Source organism: Heloderma suspectum, chromosome 16 (assembly GCF_057233095.1).
Source record: "Heloderma suspectum isolate Gila_16-S chromosome 16, 16-S_ref, whole genome shotgun sequence".
Lineage (NCBI taxonomy): Eukaryota > Metazoa > Chordata > Lepidosauria > Squamata > Helodermatidae > Heloderma > Heloderma suspectum.
This window is the reverse complement of record NC_139473.1, coordinates 11,259,053-11,282,033: the sequence shown is the minus strand read 5'-3', so window position 1 is coordinate 11,282,033 and position 22,981 is coordinate 11,259,053. Positions and strand designations below refer to the sequence as shown.

Below are 22,981 nucleotides of genomic sequence, written 5' to 3'. Positions count from 1 at the left end.
GTGGGTTTGTTACCACCGCTGGGTTCAGACAACACAACAGCCCACGTTTCAACAACAGCCCACGTTTCAACGACAACCCACATGCTACCCATACTCAACTTTGAGTATGGGTTATCATGTTGTGTGAACCCAGCCACACTCTACTTTCTCCACACCATTCATACGTTTACAAACCTTTTACAAGACATAGTGATGGCCACCAATTTGGATGACTTTAAAAGGGGGTTAGACAAATTCCTGGAGGAGAAGGCTATCCATGGCTACTAGTCCTGATGGCTCTGTGCTACCTCCAGTGTCAGAGGCAGTAAGCCTATGTGCCCCAGTTGCTGGGGAACATGGGCGGGAGGGGACTGTTACACTCCGGTCCTGCTTGTGGGTTTCCCGTGAGCAGCTGGTTGGCTGGATGAAATGGACCCCTGCTCTGATCCTGCAGGGCTCTTCTTGTGTTCTCCAATGTCATTCCTACATTCGAAACAGTAAGCTTTTTTAATTGTACAAGAAAGTTTCGTGATGATGATTCCAAACTAGGAGACGTTAACTTCAGAAAGTTCAGAATAGAAGCAGCCACCGAAAAGAGAAACCAGAGCCTGCTAATACATTAACAGCTGTTTTTACCAAACGTCAGCCAAAGCTAGGAAATCCTTCCAGCTTTTGCGAGAGCTGAAGAGCTTTCCCCGAGATGAATTTGTTCTCCTGGTTTGCAGCCTCCTGTTCTTCTACTTCTTCCTTCTCTCTAGGCCTTAAGTAATCAACAGAAAGCGGTGCTAATGAGTGAGAGAGTCCTTGGCACTGAGCATCCCAACACAATCCAAGAATATGTAAGTAACAGAGGTGGCGGGAGGAGGAGGTGGTGGCTAGGTTGAAGGAAGGGACATGGGTGCCCTCTGCCCATGCACAGGGCCGGGCAGCCTTCAGGCTGTAGAATTAAAGCATCCCAAGCCCAGGATCTTGTTTTGAGTACCAGAACTCACCAGAGATCAGAGTCTTCCTCCACAAACATTCACTCTTGGCTACTCCAAGCTCTCTTCATTTCAGCAGTATTATTTAAGGCATTATTTAAGGTAGGGGATGCGTCACTTCATTACTACTCTTGTGAAACGCTTGGGAGTCCAAAATCCGTGGTGATTTGAGTGCCTTTTTCTGGAATAGAAAGGTAGGGTACAAATCAAATCTACTGAAAGCCACCCAAAGATCTTACCAGATGCAGGTCGACCTTCTGCCCATCCCTGCATAGCAGACAGCTGAGGATGGTGGAGAAGCATGGAAGTGCCGGCGTGCCCACAGAAACGTAGCATTTCCAGGGATAAGGGGACGCTAAAACCCTCCTCTAGCTTAGTGGTAGAAGGTTCCAAGTTGCATGCAGAAGGTTCCAAGTTGGATCCCCGGTGTCTCCAGGTAGAGCCAAGAAAGTCGCCTAGAGAGCTGTTGCCACTCAGTTAAGGCCAAGAGTGGGCAAAAAGTAGATCTTGGATGTCTTGGAACTACAACTCCCAGCGTTCCTAACCATTGGCTGTGTTGGCAAGGACTTCTGGGAGTTGAAGCCCCAGACATCTGAAGATCTACCTTCTGCCCACACTTGCTGATGGCCATTCTGAGCTAGATGGGTAAAGCGGTTTCCTGTGTCCCCTGATTTTAGGTTTGATTACTATCGTATCAATTCTAGTTCCCCGGTTTGACTGTGTGTGTTCATTATATTATTAATGTATGTTTATGAAACACTTCTAAAATTAGAATGTTTTCTTTTCTGAAACATGTTTATCAGCCATTTTCTGTCACTGAGGCCCTGACAGGGCTCTGGATTAAGACATGCTGAGGGCCCAAGCCGTGTCAAGATTCAGAGGCCACATGCCATAAAAATAAAGAGAAAAAAGTGTATGACATTATAATAGCAAGGGTAATGAAAGGGTACCACCCAGCGTTAGGGGGTGCTTGTAGTTAAACAATGCAAGATAGCCTTCTGTGAAGATGTGTGTAAAAGCACTAATGAAGTAAGTTGATTTGGACTTATTTTAAACTGGCTCTAGTCTACGCTTATTGCACCCAGTAGCAAATGCTGTGTTGCCATGCTTTCTCTATATAAGGCAACTCTGCTGTAAGTCACACCGGACTTTCCAACATATTAAGCCAAAGCGATTTCAAATATAATGCATCTTCGTTATCTCTAACATATTTAGAACCATGGCTTACTTGGCTTGGTCCTAAATCCAGCACTGGCCCTGATCAGAATGTCTTACTTTAAGGTAGGGATGTCATCTATCAGAAGTGCAGGGCCATTTTTGGGTTAGCTCCAGAGTTGTAGCATTCTCTTCTCTCTCTCTCCCCCCCCCCCCCCCCGGGCCAGTTCACACAATCACTACAGCCCACTATGGCTTATTTAAGCAACCGGGGGTTGAATATTTCAAATGGCTGCTGGCACACGCCACAACCCACCATGGTTTAAAGAAGCCACGGTGGGCTGCAGCAATCGTGTGAACCAGGTAATGGTGTGTATTCTTCCCTGGTCTCCATAGATAGGCAGGGACCATTTCATGCCATTAGATGTTTGGGGGTTAATCCAGATTCCCAGTGTGTGGCTTACCGAAAGTGGCTTTAAACGTTTGCATATCGTAATTCCGTCTGGTTCATTTTGTAGTGTGTGCAAGCATTTAAACTGTCTTGAGAGGTACTCTGTTTGAAAGACAAATCTATCCATCTTTCAAGTAATTCGCAAACAAGCTGTTTTATTTTACAGTTTTACCAATAAAGTACAGGATGTAATATACTGTAGTGGTACAGCCAACATCGTAAAGCTTCCAGACAGAGCTTTCATTGGCTGGGGGTGGATTTATAAAAGAGAAGTGGATGGCTAAATTCTGTCAAGAAGCAAAAAAAAAAAAGGAAAGCAGGGATGGCATGTCTCTTTCCTTTGTAGATGCACCTGGCTTTGTACTGCTTTGCAAACAGCCAACTGTCCACAGCACTCAACTTACTGTACCGTGCACGCTACCTCATGCTGTTGGTGTTTGGAGAAGATCACCCAGAAATGGCCCTCTTGGATGTGAGTAATACCTTTGCCCGGGGTCTTCAGAGGCTCTGCTAGGGTCTGTGTGGTATTGGCGGGCCCGCTGCATAAGGAACAGTGCCAACGGGGATCAGAAAAAAACAGCTGCAAGGCTGGAAACTAAACTGAAAAAGGAACAGCTGCACCAGTTGAATTCCCAACGTGTTTCAACACAGGTCTTTATCAAGGGAAATACAGACCTGTGTCAAAATGTGTTGGGAATTCAGTGGGCACAGCTTGTTCCTTTTTTTGGTTTTGGTTTCTGTTGCGTAAGGCCAGGTTTGTATTTTGTCGTGGGATGTGATGTCACAAGAACCTCTGCTTTCATGGTTTTAAATGTTTTAATGTAGGTTTTCTAGCCCTCATGGTTATTCAGAAAATAATCCATGGGGCAGTATTTTATGTCCTTCCTCATGGCTGCATAAATAGTTCTCCCCTTTCCATTTTATCCTTGTGACAACGCTGTGAGGTAGGTTAGGCTAGGACAGAGTGACTGACTCAGGATCACCCAGTGAGCCTCATGGCTGAGGGGGATTTGAGCCCCCTGGTCTCACAAGTCGAACACTAGAACCGCTACATCACACTGAGATGCAATCGCATTTCCCTGAACAGCTGCGATTCTCGTAGTAACTGTTGTTCCACTTGCCTTCTTACCGACCTCTTCTTCACGCCCAGCCTTCTGTCACTGCCCCTACACTAACCCTGGGCCACGTGAAGGAATAAATCCAAACCAATTGCAAAAGGTAGCACTCGGGAGCGGGCTTAATTATGTGAAGCAAATGGTTGCAACTCTTAATTGGTGTGATCGGGTCTGAGCGATCTTGTGCGCCCGCCTCTGCATGCATTTCAAGACAAGGCTGGACAGCCACCTGTCAGGGATGCTCTGACTTGGATTCCTGCATTTAGCAGGGGGTTGGACTTGATGGCCTTGTAGGCCCCTTCCAGCCCTACTATTCTATGATTCTGTGAAGCTGGACAGCCATCTGTCAGGGATGCTCTGACTTGGATTCCTGCATTGAGCAGGGGGGTTGGACTCGATGGCCTTGTAGGCCCCTTCCAACCCTGCTATTCTATGATTCTATGATACCATTGACTGGAGGGAAAGCTAGTACCCTGCCAGCGGGCCTTCGGGAGACCTCTGCTTAGCCTCTTTGTGGAATGAACTGCTGGACTAGATGGGCCTGGGCCTGATCCAGCACGTTCTTTCCTGCCCATGATTAATAGGAACGGACCCTTCCTGTTCAGAGGCAGGGTACCTTTCAGTGCCAGCTGGACAGGGCAAGCAATAGAGGAGGCGTTAGCCTTTGCGCTCTGTTCCTGGGCTTCCTGGGGGCATCTGTCTGGTGCTGTTTTGGAACAAGATGTCGGACTAGATAGAGCTCTATCCTGATCAGCAGGATTCTCCCTGACTTGTTAGAGCAATACGACAATGGGACCAATGCCCTAGGGAGGTGGTGGGCTCTCCCACACTTGAGGCATCCAGCCTTCTGTGAGGGATGCTTTGACTTGAATTCCTGCATTGAACAGGGGGTTGGACTCGATGGTCTTACAGGCCCCTTCCAACCCTACTATGCTATGATTCTATGATATTGTGGCACCTTAGTAGCTCTGTACGGTAGTTCCATTAAGGCAGGGGTGCAGATAGTAGGCTTAATCCAGCCCGCCACACTCCCCAGTCCAGCCTGTGGAGCCTTCTCAGATTCATCCAGGCCTCCAAGCCTCACCCCCTGAAGGAATCCCCTTCCCCACTGTTAGAGGAGTCCCCCCCTGTTATTTCTGATCTGAGATTTCCCTGAGTTCCACTCTCCTTCCCATCTCTGATCAGAAATAACAGCCAGTAGGCGGGTGGCGCTGAGAAGCACGGCTGTGCTCTCAGCATGGAGTAAGGCTAAAACGGCCAGGGGGCGGGACGATGATAGTGTGGTGTGGCTTCGCCCATGGACATCATCCGGCCCGCAGCGGGCCTGGGAGCACAGTCAGGCCCCCTATCCAAATACACTTCTGCACCCCTGTATCAAGGAGTAAAAGACACCGCTGTGTTCGTAGAGGCGTTGACGTCGTGTTGGTGCAGTGTAACTTCCAGGAAGCTCATTCTGTGTTTACAGCTTCTCTCTGGTGGCGTATGAGCTCCCTCGAGGCACTGTATTTGGCTCAGGCATATCTTGAGAGCTAGCAACCTGTGCCGATCATCTCTCTGGTCAGATCTCCTGGCTCCAACCCTCTGGTTTCTTGCCCTGTGAACCCAGGCAGAGAAGTCCCCCTTTTACCACCAGTACTGCACTCCAATCAGCTGCCTTGAGCCTGTGTTGAAGGGACAGTGAAGCACAGAGTCTCCGTAGGTTGACAGGCAGATCCGAATAAATTTGGAGGCCTCTGTTTTGAGCAATGATATGTCGTCTTTGTGTATACTGTCTGTGTGTGTTTTTATGTTTTTAAATTTTGCGTACTGTATTTTTAATGTTTTTAATTTTCTTAAACCGCCCATACAGCTTCGGCTATGGGGCAGTATAGAAATGTTGTTAATAATAATAATAATTTTCCAAGAACATTTGGAAAGGGAATTATTCTTTCCACTGCCCTATACCCATCAAGATCTGATTTAACGTGTTTATTATTTTTAGGGATATTTAATAAACAAATCTTTTCTAAAAAATTGTTGTGCTAATTTGTCAGGTTGTTTAAATATCTGAAAAGCTTTTCCACTATTCAACTGAAATATGGGGGAGAGGCAGTGGGAATTCAATAAAGTGCGCTTACTATGGATTTTATGTTGTATTCAAGCAAATTCAAAACTTTAATTTGGAATTATTTTTCTTGGAGAACTTGTAAAATATTTTAAGACCTGATGACTCGGTAGCATACGCTTTCCTTTAGAGCAGGGATAGGCAGCACACAGCCTTCAAGCCAAATGTAGCCAGTCAGGGAAAATATCCACGTACAATTACAAAGCAGTAAAAAGATCACATTTAGCTTGACAAGAAGCTAACTTTGACCTAATTGCCACTCTGTAGTGGCTTGCCACCCAAATTCAGTGGCAAACTACTGACTTTTTTTGCTGGGGGGGGCGGTCTGCATGGTGCTGGCAAGAGTGTGGGGGGGGCTCAGGGTGTGTGTGCAAATGAACTCATATGAAGGTGCTGAAAGCTGTTTCACAGGCTTATTTTAGCAGGCCTGAGGATATGTGTAAATATGTGTTTGCTGGGGATAAGTCACCTGAGAAACGGTTAGAACTTTGAAATGGGAGGCGCTGTGGTTCAGTGAGAGAGCCCCTGCTTTGCACGCAGAAGGTTCCAAGTTCGATCCCCAGCGTCTCCAGGTAGAGCCGAGAAAGTCTGGAGAGCTGTTGCCACTCAGTTAAAGCCAAGAGTGGGCAAAAAGTAGATCTCGGATGTCTTGGGACTACAACTCCCATCATTCGCAACCATTGGCCGTGCTGGCAGGGACTTCTGGGAGTTGAAGCCCAAAATGTCTGGAGATCTGCTTTCTGCCCACACTTGCTATTGGCCGTACTGAGCTAGATGGGTAAGGCGGTTTCCCGTGTCCCCTGATTTTAGGTTTGATTACTGTCGTATCAGTTCTAGTTGCTCAGTTTGATTGTGTGTTTCATTATACTGCTAATGTATGTTTATGAAACACTTCTAAAATGGGAATATTTTTCTTGGAACAATATGGCAACAGGAACTTTTTCCATCCCAGATCCCTGATTTTGAGCACAACTCTTGCATTCTCTACATGCCATAGAGATGGACATGTGAGGTGGGCTTCTCGTTCTTTTGTAGCTTGCGTGTTGAAAGACCTATTCTGCAGCATTGGGTTTGTTGCCTGCCTTGTCTAACTGGGATTTTTTTTAAATGAAGGGTGGGATATAAATAGAATGAATAAAACCAGCATATGATCTCTGTCCCTAGAACAACATCGGCTTGGTCCTCCACGGAGTTATGGAGTATGACCTTTCCCTGCGATTTCTGGAGAATGCGCTCGTGATCAACTCCAAGTACCACGGTGCCAAGTCCCTGAAAGTTGCACTGAGGTGAGATTCCGCATCCTGTTAAGGCTCACAACTGAAAAGACACGCTTTAAACCAGCTTTCCCCAACATGGCATCTTCCAGATGTGCTGGACTTAGAGATGTGAAATGCCTGGACATTTTGAGGCCGTGGGGAAAAAAATGTTCTTTCCCCCCCCAAATTCAGAAAAATTGGAAAAGGGGGGGGGGGGAATGAAAAATAGGCAATACTAATTTTTTTAGAGCTCTTTACAGATCTAAAGTCACTTTGTTGCTTTAAGACAGCCTTCCCAAACCTGGTGCCCTCCATATATTTTGGACTTCAGCTCCCATCAGCTTCAGGCAGCATGGCCAATGGTCAGGAATGCTGGGCATTGTAGTCCAAAACATCCAGAGGGCACCAGGTTAGGGAGGGCTGTTTAGGAACATAAAGCAGTTCCCAAAGTTACTTTATGTATGGCTTAGTTTTCACATAAAATTATCATTATATTTTAAAACTTTTAAAAGTAAACTCAGTAAATTTGTAATTATTGTCTGAATTGATTAGAACTGCATTAAATGACTGGAACAGCATCAGAAACAGGACACTATAGAACAAAACCCAAGCTGTCAAGAATGCACGTTTACCGTCAAGAATGCACAGCGGTGACTCTACGCACATGTTGGGAAACTGAGCATAAATGTCCAACAGTAAAATATACTTTAGTTCAATAATTTTAATAAGAAATGCTGGGAAAAATAGTTTCCTCCTGGCTTCATTATTTCCAGACATTTTACATCTCTAGTCTTTCTGTAAAAATGTTCTTATTACATAGCTTTCAGAAATCATTTTGGTGGGAGTAAAGGCTGGGGAACAACGTATAAATACTTTGTCTTAATTTCTAAAGGAAATATTTCAGAATCCAGAGCTGTTCTATTTTTCCAATTTTACAGAAAAAAATCAAAACGGTCCTCGGAAAAAAGGGGGGTGGGTCAAGATTTTTCCAGGGTTTTTTCCCCAGACCTTCAGATCTCTAGCTGGAATGCAACTCCCACCTAGAACACTTTCCCTGCTAGGCCTCAGTCCTGCTGTTTGGCTTTTTCCACCCTCTAGCCTTGTACCTCAGAAACAGAAGGGGCTTCTTGTAAAGGGTAGTGGGCCCAGGATTCTTACTCGGTGCAGCATTACCTAGCATTTGAGGACAGAAGCACCACCTGCAATTACTCTGCCTGTTCCTCAGCTACATAACAGCCAGAACTTCAACAGGTGCTGTCCCCTCTTCCAAGTGCTGAAGCAAGGGGACTCCACCGACTGAGTTTCTGCCCATCACTCAGCTGTTAGACAGAGAGCTCCTAACAGCCGAGTGACAGGCAGATACTCAGTAGGTGGAGCCACTCTCCGAGAGAGAGAGAGTAGAAACATGATGTCAGTTCACCTGCAGCATTTGGAAGTGGTATAGTCCCAGTGGTACAGTCCCAGTAGTACAGTCCAAGTGGTACAGTCCCAGTACCATGTGCTTTTTCTAAATGTTGGAGCTGGATCTGTGCTGCCTCTCTGTACATAAAGCCTAGGGGAGCAAAGGGCTGGATGCACCTGATCTTGTCTGATCTCGGAAGCTAAGCAGGGTCAGCCCTGGTTAGTACTTGGATGGGAGACCACCTGGGAATCAGGCTTCCTGCACTGAGCAGGGGGTTGGACTTGATGGCCTTGTAGGCCCCTTCCCACTCTATGATTCTGTGATGTCAAGCAAAGATCTCGTCTGGTATCGGAAGCTAAGCAGGGTCAGCCCTGGTTAGTGCTTGGATGGGAGACCGCCTGGGAATCAGGCTTCCTGCATGGAGCAGGGGGTTGGACTCGATGGCCTTGCAGGACCCTTCCAACCCTATGATTCTAAGTCTAAGGGAGGATACACAGGGTTGTTTTTAACCCTAGGGATCATAGGTGCTTGGAAGATGGAGAAGGGAAGTTGGGAGACACTGGCGATGTTAAGATCATGTCCTTAAGCCCCAGATGCATTCTGCTGCTGCCACCCTCCATGCATGCCCCCACGCACATACAGTTCCTCCAGCCATGCGTAAAAATGGCTCCCCATCTTGCTTTTACATCCTGTCCGCAGCCACCACTTGGTAGCCCGAGTGTACGAGAGCAAAGCTGAGTTCCGTTCGGCTCTGCAGCACGAGAAGGAAGGCTACACAATCTATAAAAATCAGGTTAGACTTTTCCTTCCTTGCTTTGCTCAGCATATCGAGCATTTTCTCTCGTGTTCGGTACGTACCTGCATTTTTGTAATGTGTGCTTGTAAAAGTGTAATCTGAAACTGGATGATCCACCAGACATTTTCTTCCTGGTGAGAGCCAGTCATGGAATGGTCACAGTCAGTTCAACTTCTAGAAAAGGAGCAGGTGACTTGGGTTTCTTTTGTGGGAGGGAGGTTGGAAATTATTACGAAGGATGTCGGGAGAGTTGAGTAACAAAGATGGGATGGAAAGATAGTTAAAACTTGCTTAAATGTGATCATTACTTGCTGCTATCTGTTTTCTAAATAGTTGAGTTTTCCTATTCTTCAAGGTGGGGGCGGGGCCCAGTTATGTGATCTATTTTATTCTGAGCCCTTTTGTGGGAGGCAAAACTTGTCGTTTCATAATGTGTTTTTTCTGTTTTTCTGTTCTGAAAATGTAGCTGTTACATCTTCCTTCTGAACCTCCATGTTCAGAGGCAGTGTAACCCTATTACCTTCATAGCCTGCTTGTGGGCTTCCCAGAAGATCTGGCTGATCACTAGATGAAATGAGATGCTGAATTATATGTACCTTTTTGGTCCGATCCAATGGAGTTCCTCTTTAGTTATTTAGAAGAGTCCAGAGAGATATCCATGTTAGTCTGTCACAGCAAAAACAATTGGCACCTTAAAGGCTGACGAATGTATTATGGGATAAGCTTTCATGCATAAAGTGTTATCTTCTAACTTTACAGGTGTGGGGAGGGATTGTAAACAGTTAAGCTCAGAGGGAAATGAAATGCAGAAGTATAGACAGTGATAATTACATTATTAACAGCGACCATTCGCAAAAACTTTGTTGGGTGATAACACAGGCATCCTCGCATTGGTGAGCTGATTAACACATGTAGCATGATGAAAAAAACCTTTGTTCCTACTCAATCCACGGTTGAACCTTTTGGTGAGTCGTTCAGCTGTTGCCCAAATCCGTCTCTGAAATTCCTTTGTTCAAGAATGGCCACCTTCGGGGCAGTGACAGGGCATTCTGGGAGGTTGAAGCGTTCCTTTTGAACACCACCATTTCTGATGTTGGATTCATGTCCATAGGGACTGGTCTGTTTGTCCTATATAGAATGTGAGAGCGCGCTGATGACAAATGATGGCATATATCACATTAGAAGACGAGCGGGTGTATGAAGCTCTGATATTATAGATGGTATTATTAGGTCCTGTAATAGTGTTCCAGAGTAGGCCTCTGGGTCCACCAAAGAGGTCCTATTCCTGTGTCTCCGTTGTGACGTCTGTTGCTGCTAAGTAGCCATTTATGCTGTCTGTAAGCAGTTCCAGGCCTACCACCCGAAGCCTGTGAGAGGTGTCATCCATGATGAGCTGAAGATCATTGATAGGTTTGAGTGGTTTTAGCTGGGAATGGCAGGTGACAACAAGCGGTCGTCTGGCATTTTCTCTTCTGGGTCTGTCCTATATTCCTGGGTACCAGTCTGGCCCTGTTGATCTGGCAGGGTTTCTTTCTTTGTTGGGTGGATATTGTAGTCTGGGAAACGCCTGATTTTAAATCCTGAAGTTGTGAGTCTGAACAGATGCAGTTGTATGGTAGGGCTTGGCTGTAAACAAGGAATTTTTGTAGTGTGGAAGCGTGGAAGTATGTGTAGCCGTCAGCAAGTTTCCGATATATGGTGATGCTTATGGGTAATATCCACTGTGCTCCTGCCAATTCTGTAGCACAAGCGGGACCCATGGCTTGCGCAACGGGGATTTAGCACTTTGGAAAGCAAAGTCCTGAGATGAGCGGAACCACTTATTTCTGGTTTGGGATTGGTTGGCAGAACTCCATTACGCGAGCTCCACTGACTGCCCCGTTCTGGAAGCGAGCATTTTCTCTCGTTTCCGGTTCCTATCTGAAGCACTGAATTAGTGGGTCCTGGTAGCGCTTGGATATTGCCCATAATATCCATTAAGGTCCTCATGGATCTTTATCAGGGCCTTCTGTCCATGAGTCCAGATAATAAAGATAATAAATCAATGTATCTCAGGTACAGAAAGGCCTTTGGGGGCATTAACCAAGAAAGCATAGTTCTGAGCCAGCCCTGAAGATGTTGGTGTATGGTGGGGGCTATCCAAGTACCCATGGCATCTCAAGATATACTTTCTCTCCAGGGCGAAAGTAATTGTGGATGGGTACAGGGTGGTGGAGGACAGGAAGGCCTGGCGTGCTGTGGTCCGTGGGATCATGAAGAGTCAGACACGACTGAACGACAACAGGGTGGTGGAGTTTGGTGGCTAGATATGCTTGTAGCCTGTCTTTGTGGGGGATGTTGGCGTATAGGGCTAGATGGTGTTTTCTGAGAGACGGTCACTGGATTGTAGTTTCCTCAGGAAGTGAGTACTATCCCATCAGTGGAGCCGGTGGTTCCAATGTCAGTAGGGCGGTGAATCCGCTCCAGGTTTCAGTCAGAAGTCTAAAGGAGCTCTCCAAGATGTTTCCACACCTTTAGAGTTCCGACTGGTTCTAGCTAAAACCTGGAGCGGATTCAGCGCCCCACTGACATCGGAACCACCAGCCTCCAGCATATCCTGTATGGAAGTGGGAAAAATTTTAACATACGACATGTGCGTGTTTATCACGCGGCATCTGTTTATCAGCTCAGCAGTGCAAGGACATCTGTTATTTGTTTGTTTATTTTTCTTTTATTTCATTTCAATACCGCCCAATATCCAAAGCGCTCTGGGCAGTTCACAAAATTAAAACCACGGAGTGCAGCATAAAGCAATATAAAATATGAAAGCTTAAAACCACGATAGAACAGTACAACCAGAATAAAAACTAGCAACAGTGCAGAGATTTAAAATACAGACTTAACACACCAATGCTAAAAGACCAGGAAGCTAAAATGCTGAAATCCTGGGAGAATAAAAAGGTCTTCACCTGGCGCCAGAAGGAGTACAATGTAGGGGCCAGGCGAACCCCTCTTAGGAGCCCATTCCACAGCTGGGGTGCCACAGCAGAAAAGGCCCTCTAGTAGCCACCCTCCTCGCTTCCTTTGGCAGGTGCTCACAGAGAAAGACCCCTGAGGATGATCTTGTTTAAGCTGCTTATATACCTCTTGATATCATATGCATATCTCTAAGCAGTTTACATAAGGCATGCACAGAATACAATATAAAAGCCAGTATAAAAACAGTATAAAATAATAAAAACATTAAAAACATTACAGAAACAGTAAAACAGAGCAGTGCAATTATACATCTCTTATCACCAGTTTTATGAATGGCAGTGCTTATAAGATAATTATCACTGTCTGTACTTGCTGTCTGTCCATTCTGTCAGACCTCACAGTTTACAATTCCTCCTTGTAAGTTATGAGAAAACATTTCATGCATCTGATGAAGTGGACTGTGGACCCTGAAAGCTTACGCCAGCCTTCCCCAACCTGGTGCCCTCCGGGTATTTTGGACTCCCAACTCCCAGCATCCCTGACCATTGGTGATGCAGGCTGAGGCTGACGGGAGTTGAAGCCCAAAACATCTGGAGAGCTTCCGGTTGGGCAAGGCTGGCATATGCCATAAACACGGTAGTCTTCAAGGTGCCACAAGACTCCTTGCTAAAAAAAATGTTTGTCTTGGTGACACATGTCTGTGTTCTCTGGCCAGCTCGGTGAGCATCATGAGAAGACCAAAGAAAGCTCAGAGTACTTGAAATATCTGACTCAGCAGGCTGTGGCCCTCCAACGCACAATGAACGAGATCTACAAGAATGGATCCAACGCCAACATTATGCCGTTGAAGGTGAATTGCTATGCATTGGCTCAGTCGAGGGGTATTAGCCTGTCACGTTAACCATATTTTCCCACCTCTGCTTTCCCCCTCCATTTTAGGAGTTACATGTCCAGTCCAGTTGTATTCTGTAATGCCTTTCACTGCACTTGGGGGCTTTTTAGTTTGCTCTAATGCTGTGATGGCGAACCTATGACACGCGTGTCAGCACTGACACGCGTAGCCATTTTCAATGACACGCGGCCGCATGCGGTCGCATACAGAGAAGTATGGGGCCGCATGCCGAGAAGTATGGGGCCGCATGCAGAGAAGTATGGGGCCGCATGCCGAGAAGGACGTTTCATCCTCGGCTACTGCATGGCCAGGTGCAGTAGCCGAGGATGAAACATTTGCTGTAGTGTAGTGTAGACACTCTGTGACGGAGGTCTGTAGGCCAAAACAACAGAACTCCGGCACAGAGCGTCTAGTTCTGGGACTTCCGATTAGGCCGTTAGGGGATCTTTGACCTCACTTCCGGCCGGCGGAGCAGGGAGCAGCGGAATGCCGCGGGGGACACATCTCTGGGGGCCCTGTGATCGCCATTACCAGCAACCACATAACCACAGCAACCATCATCCAATCTACTGTTCTGGGGTGTCTTGGATTTCTAATTGACCATCATTACTGAGATAAGTGAGGGGGAGGCTGGGAGAGGCGAGGGCCTGTGCTATGGGTGCTGTTTCCCGCCATTAGAAATAGCGGCAGCCATCTTAATTTATATAAGGAACGCCATTTTGCAGCATAGTGCAGACTCCATTTCACCACTATTACTGTTGTGCATCCTTATTAACCCCTATTTCTGCTTATTAACCCTGCCCTTTCCTAAAAGACAGTTACATGTGCCATCTTGTGGTCAGTTCGGCCAGTTAATCCCTAATTGCCTGCAGGGCTAACGGGCTATCTATAATTCTATCTTCTGTCACTGCCCCCCTGATGGAGAACCCAAAAAATAAAAAACCAAGATTAAGTAAAGGAAATGGTAGTAGCAGTAGCCGACCCTTTCAAGAGACATGGACCGAGATGTATGGCATTATAGAAAAAAATGGCAGATCATTTTGCATTCTATGTACTGAAACGGTAGTAAGCAGAACGTGGAATATAAACAGATATTTTGAAACTAATCATTCCCAGCTCTTGAAAAAAAGTGAGGATGAAAGGAAGGAATACATTTCCAGGCAGCTACACCTTTATAAGAGCCAGTCTAATTCCATCCTTAAATTTATAAAAGGCTCTACAAATTTAACATCTGCAAGTTTGAGCATTGCTCACTCCATAGCTCAGCATGGAAAAGCACTCGGTGAGGGAGAATTTATTAAAGAAACTCTCCTAAGATGTGCACCAGTTCTATTTCACGATATGCAGAATAAAGATGCAATTATTAAGAGAATATCTGAGTTACCACTCAGTAGAAATATCATAAAAGACCGAATAATGAGACTGAACACAAACGTACAACATCAATTAAAGAGAGACATAAGTAATTGTAAATATTTTTCGATCTCTCTTGATGAAACTACTGATGTCACATCACATGCTCAGTTGGCCATTATTGGTCGATATTCTGATGGTCTCACAATGAGAGAAGAGTTGATAAAGTTAGTATCAGTGCCAAGTACATCAGGAAGCGAAATATGTAAGGTTGTTATACAAACATTCCATGACCTAAGCATTGATATCTCTAAAGTTGTGTCAGTGACGACAGATGGGGCACCAAACATGGTGGGGAAAAAAGTCGGATTTGTCAAATTGTTTACAGAAGCTATTGGACATCCGATTGTGCCTTTTCATTGTATTATCCATCAGGAGGTTTTATGTGCCAAGGCAGGATTCACCGACTTAAACGACTTAATGTCAGTTGTTACAAAAATAGTTAATTTAATAGCTGCTCGCCCCCTTCACAAGCGAGAATTTTCTGCACTTTTACTGGAGGTTGATTCCACCTACAGTGGACTGCTGATGTACAATAATGTAAGATGGCTGAGCCGAGGCAAAGTTCTTGAGCGCTTTGTGGAGTGCTTTGAAGAAATTAAGGTATTTCTTGAGGATAAGGATCTGGGAAACTTTTCTCAGCTCATTGATGATAAGTGGGTCAACACCCTGATATTTTTTACATATCTCTCTGTTCATATTAATGAACTGAACTTAAAGTTACAAGGTTTTGGCAAAAGTATTGACGTTATGTTTGGATACATAAAAGCTTTTGAAAGTAAACTTAAAATTTTCAAGCGAGATGTAGAAACTAAAACTTAGAAGTATTTTCCTCGAGTAACGAAGTATTTTGAGAAGGCCAGTGCAGCTGTACAAAATGAAATGGAACCCTTGCATATAAAGTACCAGCATGTTTTAGACTCGTTACTTGACCAGTTCAGTGATAAGATTTAATCAATTTAGAAGCCTAGAACAGACCATAAAAATAATTAAGTATCCTGATATAGTAGTCTACAGTAGTTTGGAATTAAATGGTTTCCAATGGATGCAAATTGATGATTTGGAGATGCAACTTGCAGAATTTCAAGACTGCATCTGGGCTCAGGTGTTTGTCAACTTGAGGTCAAAGCTTGAGAATCTGGAAAGGTGCCGCTTGGAGAATCAAGAGGAGTGCCACTACGAAAAGGAAATTTGGAGTGCCTGGAACCGATTACCAGACACTTTTAGCACCCTGAAAAATATAGCAATGGCTTTACTCACAATTTTTCCCTCTACATACTTTTGTGAGACCTTATTCTCAGCGTTAAATAATATCAATACCAACAAAAGAAACAGATTGACAGATGAAGTTAGTAGCACTTCCTTGGGCTTGAAGTGTACAAAATACCAACCTTCAATTGAAGGTTTAGCCAATGGAATTCAGCAACAAAAAAGTCACTAGTAGGCAGGGTAGTTAAAGAATTCCCCCCTCCCCCTCACTTACCTTAGTTCACGGCACCCCACACAAGTTAAATAATATCAAGACCAACAAAAGAAACCGACTGACAGATGAACAAAGAAGTCACTACGCAGGTAAGTTAAATAATTAGTTTTTGGTTTATTAAATACAGTTATATATTACAATTATACATTTTTGTTATTTAAACTATAAATATCGCGAAATTATGGTTTTTTTCTCGAAGTGACACACCACCCGAGTTATGCTCGGTTTTTTGGCGAATTTTGACACGCCAAGCTCAAAAGGTTGCCCGTTACTGCTCTAATGCATTCTTGTGTTTTTCCCTTTTATCTGAAGCCCTCAAGACCAGTTGCTGTCTCTCAACTCGCGTTCTCCCCACAACAACCCATGTGTGGTGCGCTAAGCTATAGATCAAGGATAGGCAACCCAGTGTCCTCCAGATGTTATGGATTACATCTCCCATAATCCCTGACCATTGGCCATGCTGGCTGGGGTTGATGAGAGCTGGAGTCCAAAACAGCTGGAAGGCACAAGGTTGCCTGGATCTGCTACACATAGTCACATGTTGAAGATCAGCCTGCCAGTTTCATAGAATCATAGAATAGCAGGGTTGGAAGGGGCCTACAAGGCCATCGAGTCCAACCCCCTGCTCAATGCAGGAATCCAAATTAGAGCATCCCTGACAGGTGGCTGTCCAGCCTCGTCTTGAATGCCTCCAGTGTGGGGGAGCCCACCACCTCCCTAGGGAATTGGCTCCATTGTCGTACTGCTCTAACAGTCAGGAAGTTTCTCCTGATGTTCAGCCAGAATCTGGCTTCCTATCACTTGAGCCCGTTCTTCTGTGTCCTGCACTCTGGGATGATCGAGAAGAGATCCTGGCCTTCCTCTCTGGGACAGCCTTTCACGTCCTTGAAGAACGCTATCCTATCTCCCCTCAGTCTTCACTTCTCAAGGCTCAACATGCCCAGTTCTTTCAGTCTCTCCTCATAGGGCTTTGTTTCCCGTCCCCTGATCATCTTTGTTGCCCTCCTTTGAACCCTCTCCAGTTTGTCTGCATCCTTCTTAAAATGTGGTGCTCAGAACTGGACACAATACTCCAGATGAGGCCTAACCAGTGCTGAGTAGAGGGGAACTAGTACTTCCCGGGATTTGGAAGCTATGCTTCTATTAATGCAGCCCAAAATAGCATTTGCCCTTTTTGCAGGCACATCGCATTGTTGGCTCATATTCAGCTGGTGATCTACAACAATTCGAAGGTCCTTCTCGCTTGTAGTGTTGTTGAGCCATGTATCCCCCATCTTGTCACTGTGCATTGGGTTTCTTTTTCCTAAGTGCAGAACTTGGCATTTATCCCTATTAAATGTCATTCTGTTGTTTTTTGCCCAGTGCTCCAGTCTATCCAGATCACTTTGAATTTTGTTTCTGTCGTCCAAGGTATTAGCTATCCCGCCCAATTTGGTGTCATCTGCAAATCTGATCAGCATTCCCTGCACCTCCTCCTCCAAGTCATTCATAAAAATGTTGACGAGCCCTGGGCCCAGGACTGAGCCCTGCGGTGCCCCACTCGTTACCTCTCCCCAGTTTGAGAAGGTCCCATTGATAAGCACTCTTTGAGTCCGATTCTGTAGCCAACTGTGGATCCACCGGATCGTTGTTTCATCTCGCCCCCTTTGAGCTAGTTTGCTCATCAGGATATCATGGGGCACTTTGTGGAAAGCTTTGCTGAAGTCAATATATATTATGTGGCTGCGCAAATCAAACCTGGGTTCTCCATCCAAAGTTTCACCGTGTTCCTTCCATTCGTGTGTTTTACAAAGCATCGATGGCTCTGGAGCATGGGGGGAGACCCTTTCTCAGTCCAGTGGCCAAATTCCAATGCGGGAAAGGTCTCCAGAGTCATGTTCCATCTGTAGACAGGTCAAGGGCAAAATAGGTGTGGATAAATGCAGAGTGGACAAGGCCAAAATTATTCTTAGCGATTTCAACCCTGTTCGAAAGTAAGTAGGACAAACCTCTGCTCAGGGCCAGGGCATCAGCAACTGTGGCCCTGTTCCGCCAAGGCTGCGTGTGCCTGCTACAGTTCTTCAAGCGGCAACGTGAGAACGCGCATATGCCCAAACAGTAGGATTTCAGCTCTGTTTTTGCAAGTGATCTTTTCTTCAATCCTGTTCATTGGAAGCTTGTAAGCAGCAGCCTAAATACGACTCAGCACGGGAGGTTGTTCTCCCGGTTTATGGCCAGAGGTTTGGGTGGAGCCCAGAGAAACCCGGCATCGATGGTCGCCAGGATTTGGTGACCATCAACGCCAAATCAACGCCCGCTGCTGCTGCAGAACGGGTGGTGTGCGTGGCAGCGAGGAGCGACAGCGGTGCGCACCCAGCACTCCTTCAGGGACTTTGCCACCCTGCTCCATCTCTCTGCCAGCCTAGCCATCCCCTCCCTCTGGGCAGGCAGTGGGGCAGCAGGGGATGGTGCAGTGGGAAGAGGAGTTGCTGCTGCCAGGGTCTCTGATCTGATTTCACATTTGGGTCCCCAAATCCCTGGAACTGGTGTTGGGTCCAGGCCACAAATGCCACTTCCCAGCCTGTTCATTCCCTGCATGGTCATGGAATTTTAACGTCAGAAAGGGACCTTGGCGACTCGTCAATTCCAGCCCCGTTCAGTGCAGGAATCTTCAGACCTCATTCGCTTCTTCGCCCTTCAGTTCTCACAGAGTGGTTATAGTGGTGCACTCGCGTTTTGTTTTTGTTCCTTGTTTCTTAATAGACCACTAAACTTGGGGCTTCTTTTTCATATCCCAGTTCACAGCTCCCAGTATGGCCAGCGTCCTGGAGCAGCTCAATGTAATCAATGGGATCCTCTTCATTCCACTAAGGTAAAGGAACCAACCAACCCCCCCCCCCCCTTTGTCTCTGCAACAGTTGCTGGAGAACAGATTCCCTCGAACCTATTAAAGCCGTCCTCTGTAGGTTTTAAGGGGAGGCATCAAAGAAGTTTGTAAAGAGGCAGAGGGAGGTGTGTGTGTGTGTGTGAGAGAGAGAGAGAGAGAGAGAGATTGATTGAGTGATTGATTTGAGGTCATGTGTTTCACAGCACGTGAACAAAGTCGTACTTTTCGACAGCTTTGCAGTAACTGAAAACTCCCGTTGTTGGGATTTTGTCCTGCACTGCCTTTGCTCCGCTTAGTCTGTTCCTCCCCAAATTCCCTGTCCTTTATCTGCATTTAGCAGTGTGCCAAAATATATCCTCCTCTGCCCCCAGTTGATAAACTACCCCCCACTACAAGACTCCCTGGGCGGTGTACAGTTTACAGTAATAAAAACAGACACCTAAGATTTTAAAGTCCCTGAAGGGGGACTGGCAGCTACTTTGCCTCCAGAGTTGAAGACCGCTTTGGGAGAGGGTTTTAGGGACCTAAGGCACTGCCCTAGACCCGGGCCAATCATGTGTCCATCTAGCCCTATGTTGTCTTCCTTGAGACCCTGGAGAGTGGCTCCCGGTCAGAGTAGAGACGCATCACCTAACCTTTTAAACTGGTGATGCCGGGCAAAGCCAGTGCTCTGCCACAGAGCCAGCCCTGCCAGCCCTCCCTGAAAATGTGCTCTCAAGATCTTGCTTTCAGAAAGCAGGATGACCTACACCGCCTCCTCTGCCATGTCCCCAGCCACCCATCCCGCTTGAATCCTGTTCCGAGTCATACCCCTTGGGGTTTGCGCATGGATTTCTCTTGGCCTGGGACGGACAGCCCTGTTTGCTTCTCTCTCCGCAGCCAAAAAGACTTGGAGAACCTTAAAGCGGAGGTACAGAGGCGGCAGAAGCTTCAGGACGCCCTCAAGAGCGGCGATCAGCTGGAGTTGGAAGAGAAAGCCCCGGAAGAGGGAGAGGCTGACGCGAACCTGCCTGTCGCCGCAGCACCCTAGCGTAGAGATCCTCTTCATTTAGTTAGCCGGCCCTCGCGATTGAACCTGACCTCTGGGTAGCTCAGCCTCACCCGGGGGCAGCTTCACCTTTGGAAACGTGTTTTGTTTTCTCTTTTCTTAATTTGCACTGGTACAATGAATACACAATGCAAAAGAACTAAATTTTAAGGAACGAACCCTACCTGTCCAAGCTGGCATCGGGCGTCCGGAATGGGGTGGTGCAGCTGCTGGTGGCACCCAGATAGTCCCACGGGGTCGAGAGGTACAGCCCCGGAATGTCACAGGGAGGGGAGGTGGGGCAGGGGTCGAAAAGGGGCAAGAGGCGTGTGTGTGTGTGTGTGTGCGTATGTATCATCAGTCCATTTCTACTGTGTACATAAGAGATTTAATTCCAAGTGAGGTATAATAACATTTCTCAGGTCATTTTTATGTTGACTTTAAAGGACATTTAATGTTGCAAAAAGGAACCCCTGCTCCCGCCACCACCTCCCCCCCCCCCGCATCACCCGATTTCAAAGTTCTCGTTCTCCTTTCAACCTTTGATCCTCAGCCGCTTATGGTGTTTAGGTGATTGTGACACTATAAATATTATATATTAAATAAATATAAATTCAGCCATATTTTTTATCTAAACATTCATTTTTTTTTAACGCCTGAACAGTGTTGGAAAGGAAGAGGCAAGGTTTTGAGGAGATGCTGTAGAACTTGTCCACATTTAGGAGATAGCCATCGGGTTCCACTTCCTTTCCTTTCCTCTTTTCCTTCTTTTTTGAGACAATTCTGGTTTGTTTGGAAAAGGTTTCTTTTTCTTTTTTCTTTTTCTTTCTTTTTCTTTTTTTTTTTGCAATTCTTCATGGCCTGGGGAAGGAGATGTTGCGTGTGTGCTGACTTTGCCTAAATTCCTTCCGCTATGCTCGAGTGGGGAGCAAAACATAAAAATTGACGTCCAAAGAAAATAAAGATTGTAACGGAAAATGTAAAACCAGCTGTATACAACACATTGGCCACAGCCATTCCTGTTGCCCACTCCATTGCTAAGCCAGGGGTCGAAGGGGGGTCGAGAGCTGTAGCAATGGGAATTGCTCTGTGGGGTACATGGGGAAGGAGGTTAGGGAGGGCTGAGTGACTGCACCATCTTCCTCCCCACCCCCTATTCTCAAACCCTCTCTACAGTCTGTAGCTCTCCCCCCCCCCTCAGCTTTTACAATGGAAAATCCCTAGTGCCTATATCAGCTTTCCCCACTGTGGTGCCTGCCAGATATGTTGGCCTATAACTCCCATCATCCTTGTTGGCCATTCTGGCTGAGGATGGTGGGAGCTGTAGTCCAACACATCAGAGGGGAGCCCTGTTGGGGAAGGCCTGTATGCTCCTCTCCGTTCTAGAGGAGTTGTACGAATTGCACAAAACAGAAGTCCTCACCTTGAAAGGGAGTCCCTGCAAGTGGGATTGGGGTGGAGGAAAGAATCCACACCGAGGCAGTGAAGTGAAGACTGCTGTCGCTCAGGCAGTTCAGTTTACTGTCCAAGCAGCCAAATCGAATCAATGTCTTTTTTTTTTTTAAGGTTTATCTGTGAATGTATTAAAACCAAGGATCATGAACCTAAAATGAAGCTTCTTTCTTTCTCTCTCCTAAATTTCTCCTCTGGGTGGAATAATAAATCTTCTTAAACACTATAGCACTGAAGAAGATGGTTTTCTAGGGGAGGGTCTTGTTCCCTCTCCTGTCCTCCCACCCCTCTGTATCTCCTGTGATGAGCTGAACACTTAATTTCCTGGGAAAGCATCCATTGCTGGCAATAGATGCCCCCCACCCAATATCAGACCTCCCACCTCCATCCCCAGAAAAAAAAAGATGGTTGTTTCTTACCGCGATCCACACCAACATTTACGACTATTGCAGATCCCCCCCACTTACATGGTGAGCATGTCCATGTAATAACTATGAGAAGTTGATTCCCATGCCTCAAACTTCCCATGCCTAGCAGTCCAAAATGCAAAGTCTAGCCATCCTCCCACCCATCCCTTCGCACCTTTTAGAGTGAATTGCATTGCTGCTTTCCTTGACCTTTGCAATAACCACGTTACCCACTCTGCTCAAAATAGAAAAGTGAGACTGTCTTCTACCATGTGACAAAGTCTTGTATTTTGGCGACGGGAAAGAGCTTTCTGTAATGAACGAGCGGCAAGGATGAGCAACCGATGGTCTCTTTGCCCCCCTAAGTCACCTCCCCTCCTGTTTTTCTTGTGGCTTGGGGGACGGTCCCCAAGCACCAGCCTGTGGAAGGCTTTGAGGTCACCCCGGGTGGAGCTTTTGCCTGTTTCACGTGTGTGTTTTTGTAATGTCACAGTAATGGGGAGAACGGGTGGCATTTGCTGCTGTAGAAAGCCTGCCCCACCATGGCAGCCCCAAGATGAGTTGGACAGCTGAGAACGATGGGAGTTGTCGTCCCAACACTCCTGGAGGGCACCAGGCTGGGGAAGACTGCTGTGCTCATGGCGGTTTCAGCAAGGCAACATAAGGGTCTGGACGGCTGAGGTTGCCCGTACCTGACTTGGTGGAATCAGGCACAAAGTGGGAGACCTTCTGCAGAGGAAGAACTGCATTTGGTCCAGATGGAGGGGCGAGGGAGAAATCGCGAATTACCTTTTGGAAGCATTTTAATAAAGAGCAGATTTCAATGCATCCTTTACATACCTGGGTTCTTGGTTTTTTTTTCTGGCAACGTCTTCCAACATTAGTCTCTCCTCTCAAATAAATTGCAAAGTGGCCAGAATGGGGTAAAAGGAAGATTTTGTTCTGATTTTCTTAGAGGGTCATGGGTTGGAAAACGGAGTGATTCCTGTTAGGCTAGGGGCTGAGTTGCTTCTGTGAAGCCAGAGAGGGAGGGAAGCTAAGTTTCCACATGGTGTGGCCATGGAACGCGTTCATGGATGCCGCATTAAATGCACAGCAGTGTGCCTGCTGGCCCACATACGCAGTTGACCGCACAGTTACACTGCTGGTGTATTTAATGCACCCAAGCATGGCAGCTGGTAGCCATGTTTAAATATCCATGGGGCACGTGTAGCTAGACATTTAATTGTGTGTGTGCATGTCTCT

At 46.3% G+C, this 22,981-nt stretch overlaps 1 protein-coding gene across 1 annotated transcript in view; it reads left to right on the top strand.

Annotated features, from left to right (window-relative positions):
- The window catches only part of CLUH (CLUH binding protein of NUMT mRNA), a 104,814-nt gene extending 82,242 nt beyond the window's left edge, over window positions 1-22,572 (top strand). Inside the window, exons 22-28 of the mRNA XM_084822676.1 lie at window positions 738-818; window positions 2,912-3,037; window positions 6,949-7,070; window positions 9,142-9,235; window positions 12,912-13,046; window positions 18,762-18,835; window positions 19,730-22,572. Coding sequence (XP_084678802.1) covers window positions 738-818; window positions 2,912-3,037; window positions 6,949-7,070; window positions 9,142-9,235; window positions 12,912-13,046; window positions 18,762-18,835; window positions 19,730-19,880 — 783 coding nt within the window. The 3' untranslated portion in view covers window positions 19,881-22,572. The remainder of the gene's footprint in view (window positions 1-737; window positions 819-2,911; window positions 3,038-6,948; window positions 7,071-9,141; window positions 9,236-12,911; window positions 13,047-18,761; window positions 18,836-19,729) is intronic.
- The last annotated feature ends 409 nt before the right edge of the window (window positions 22,573-22,981 follow it).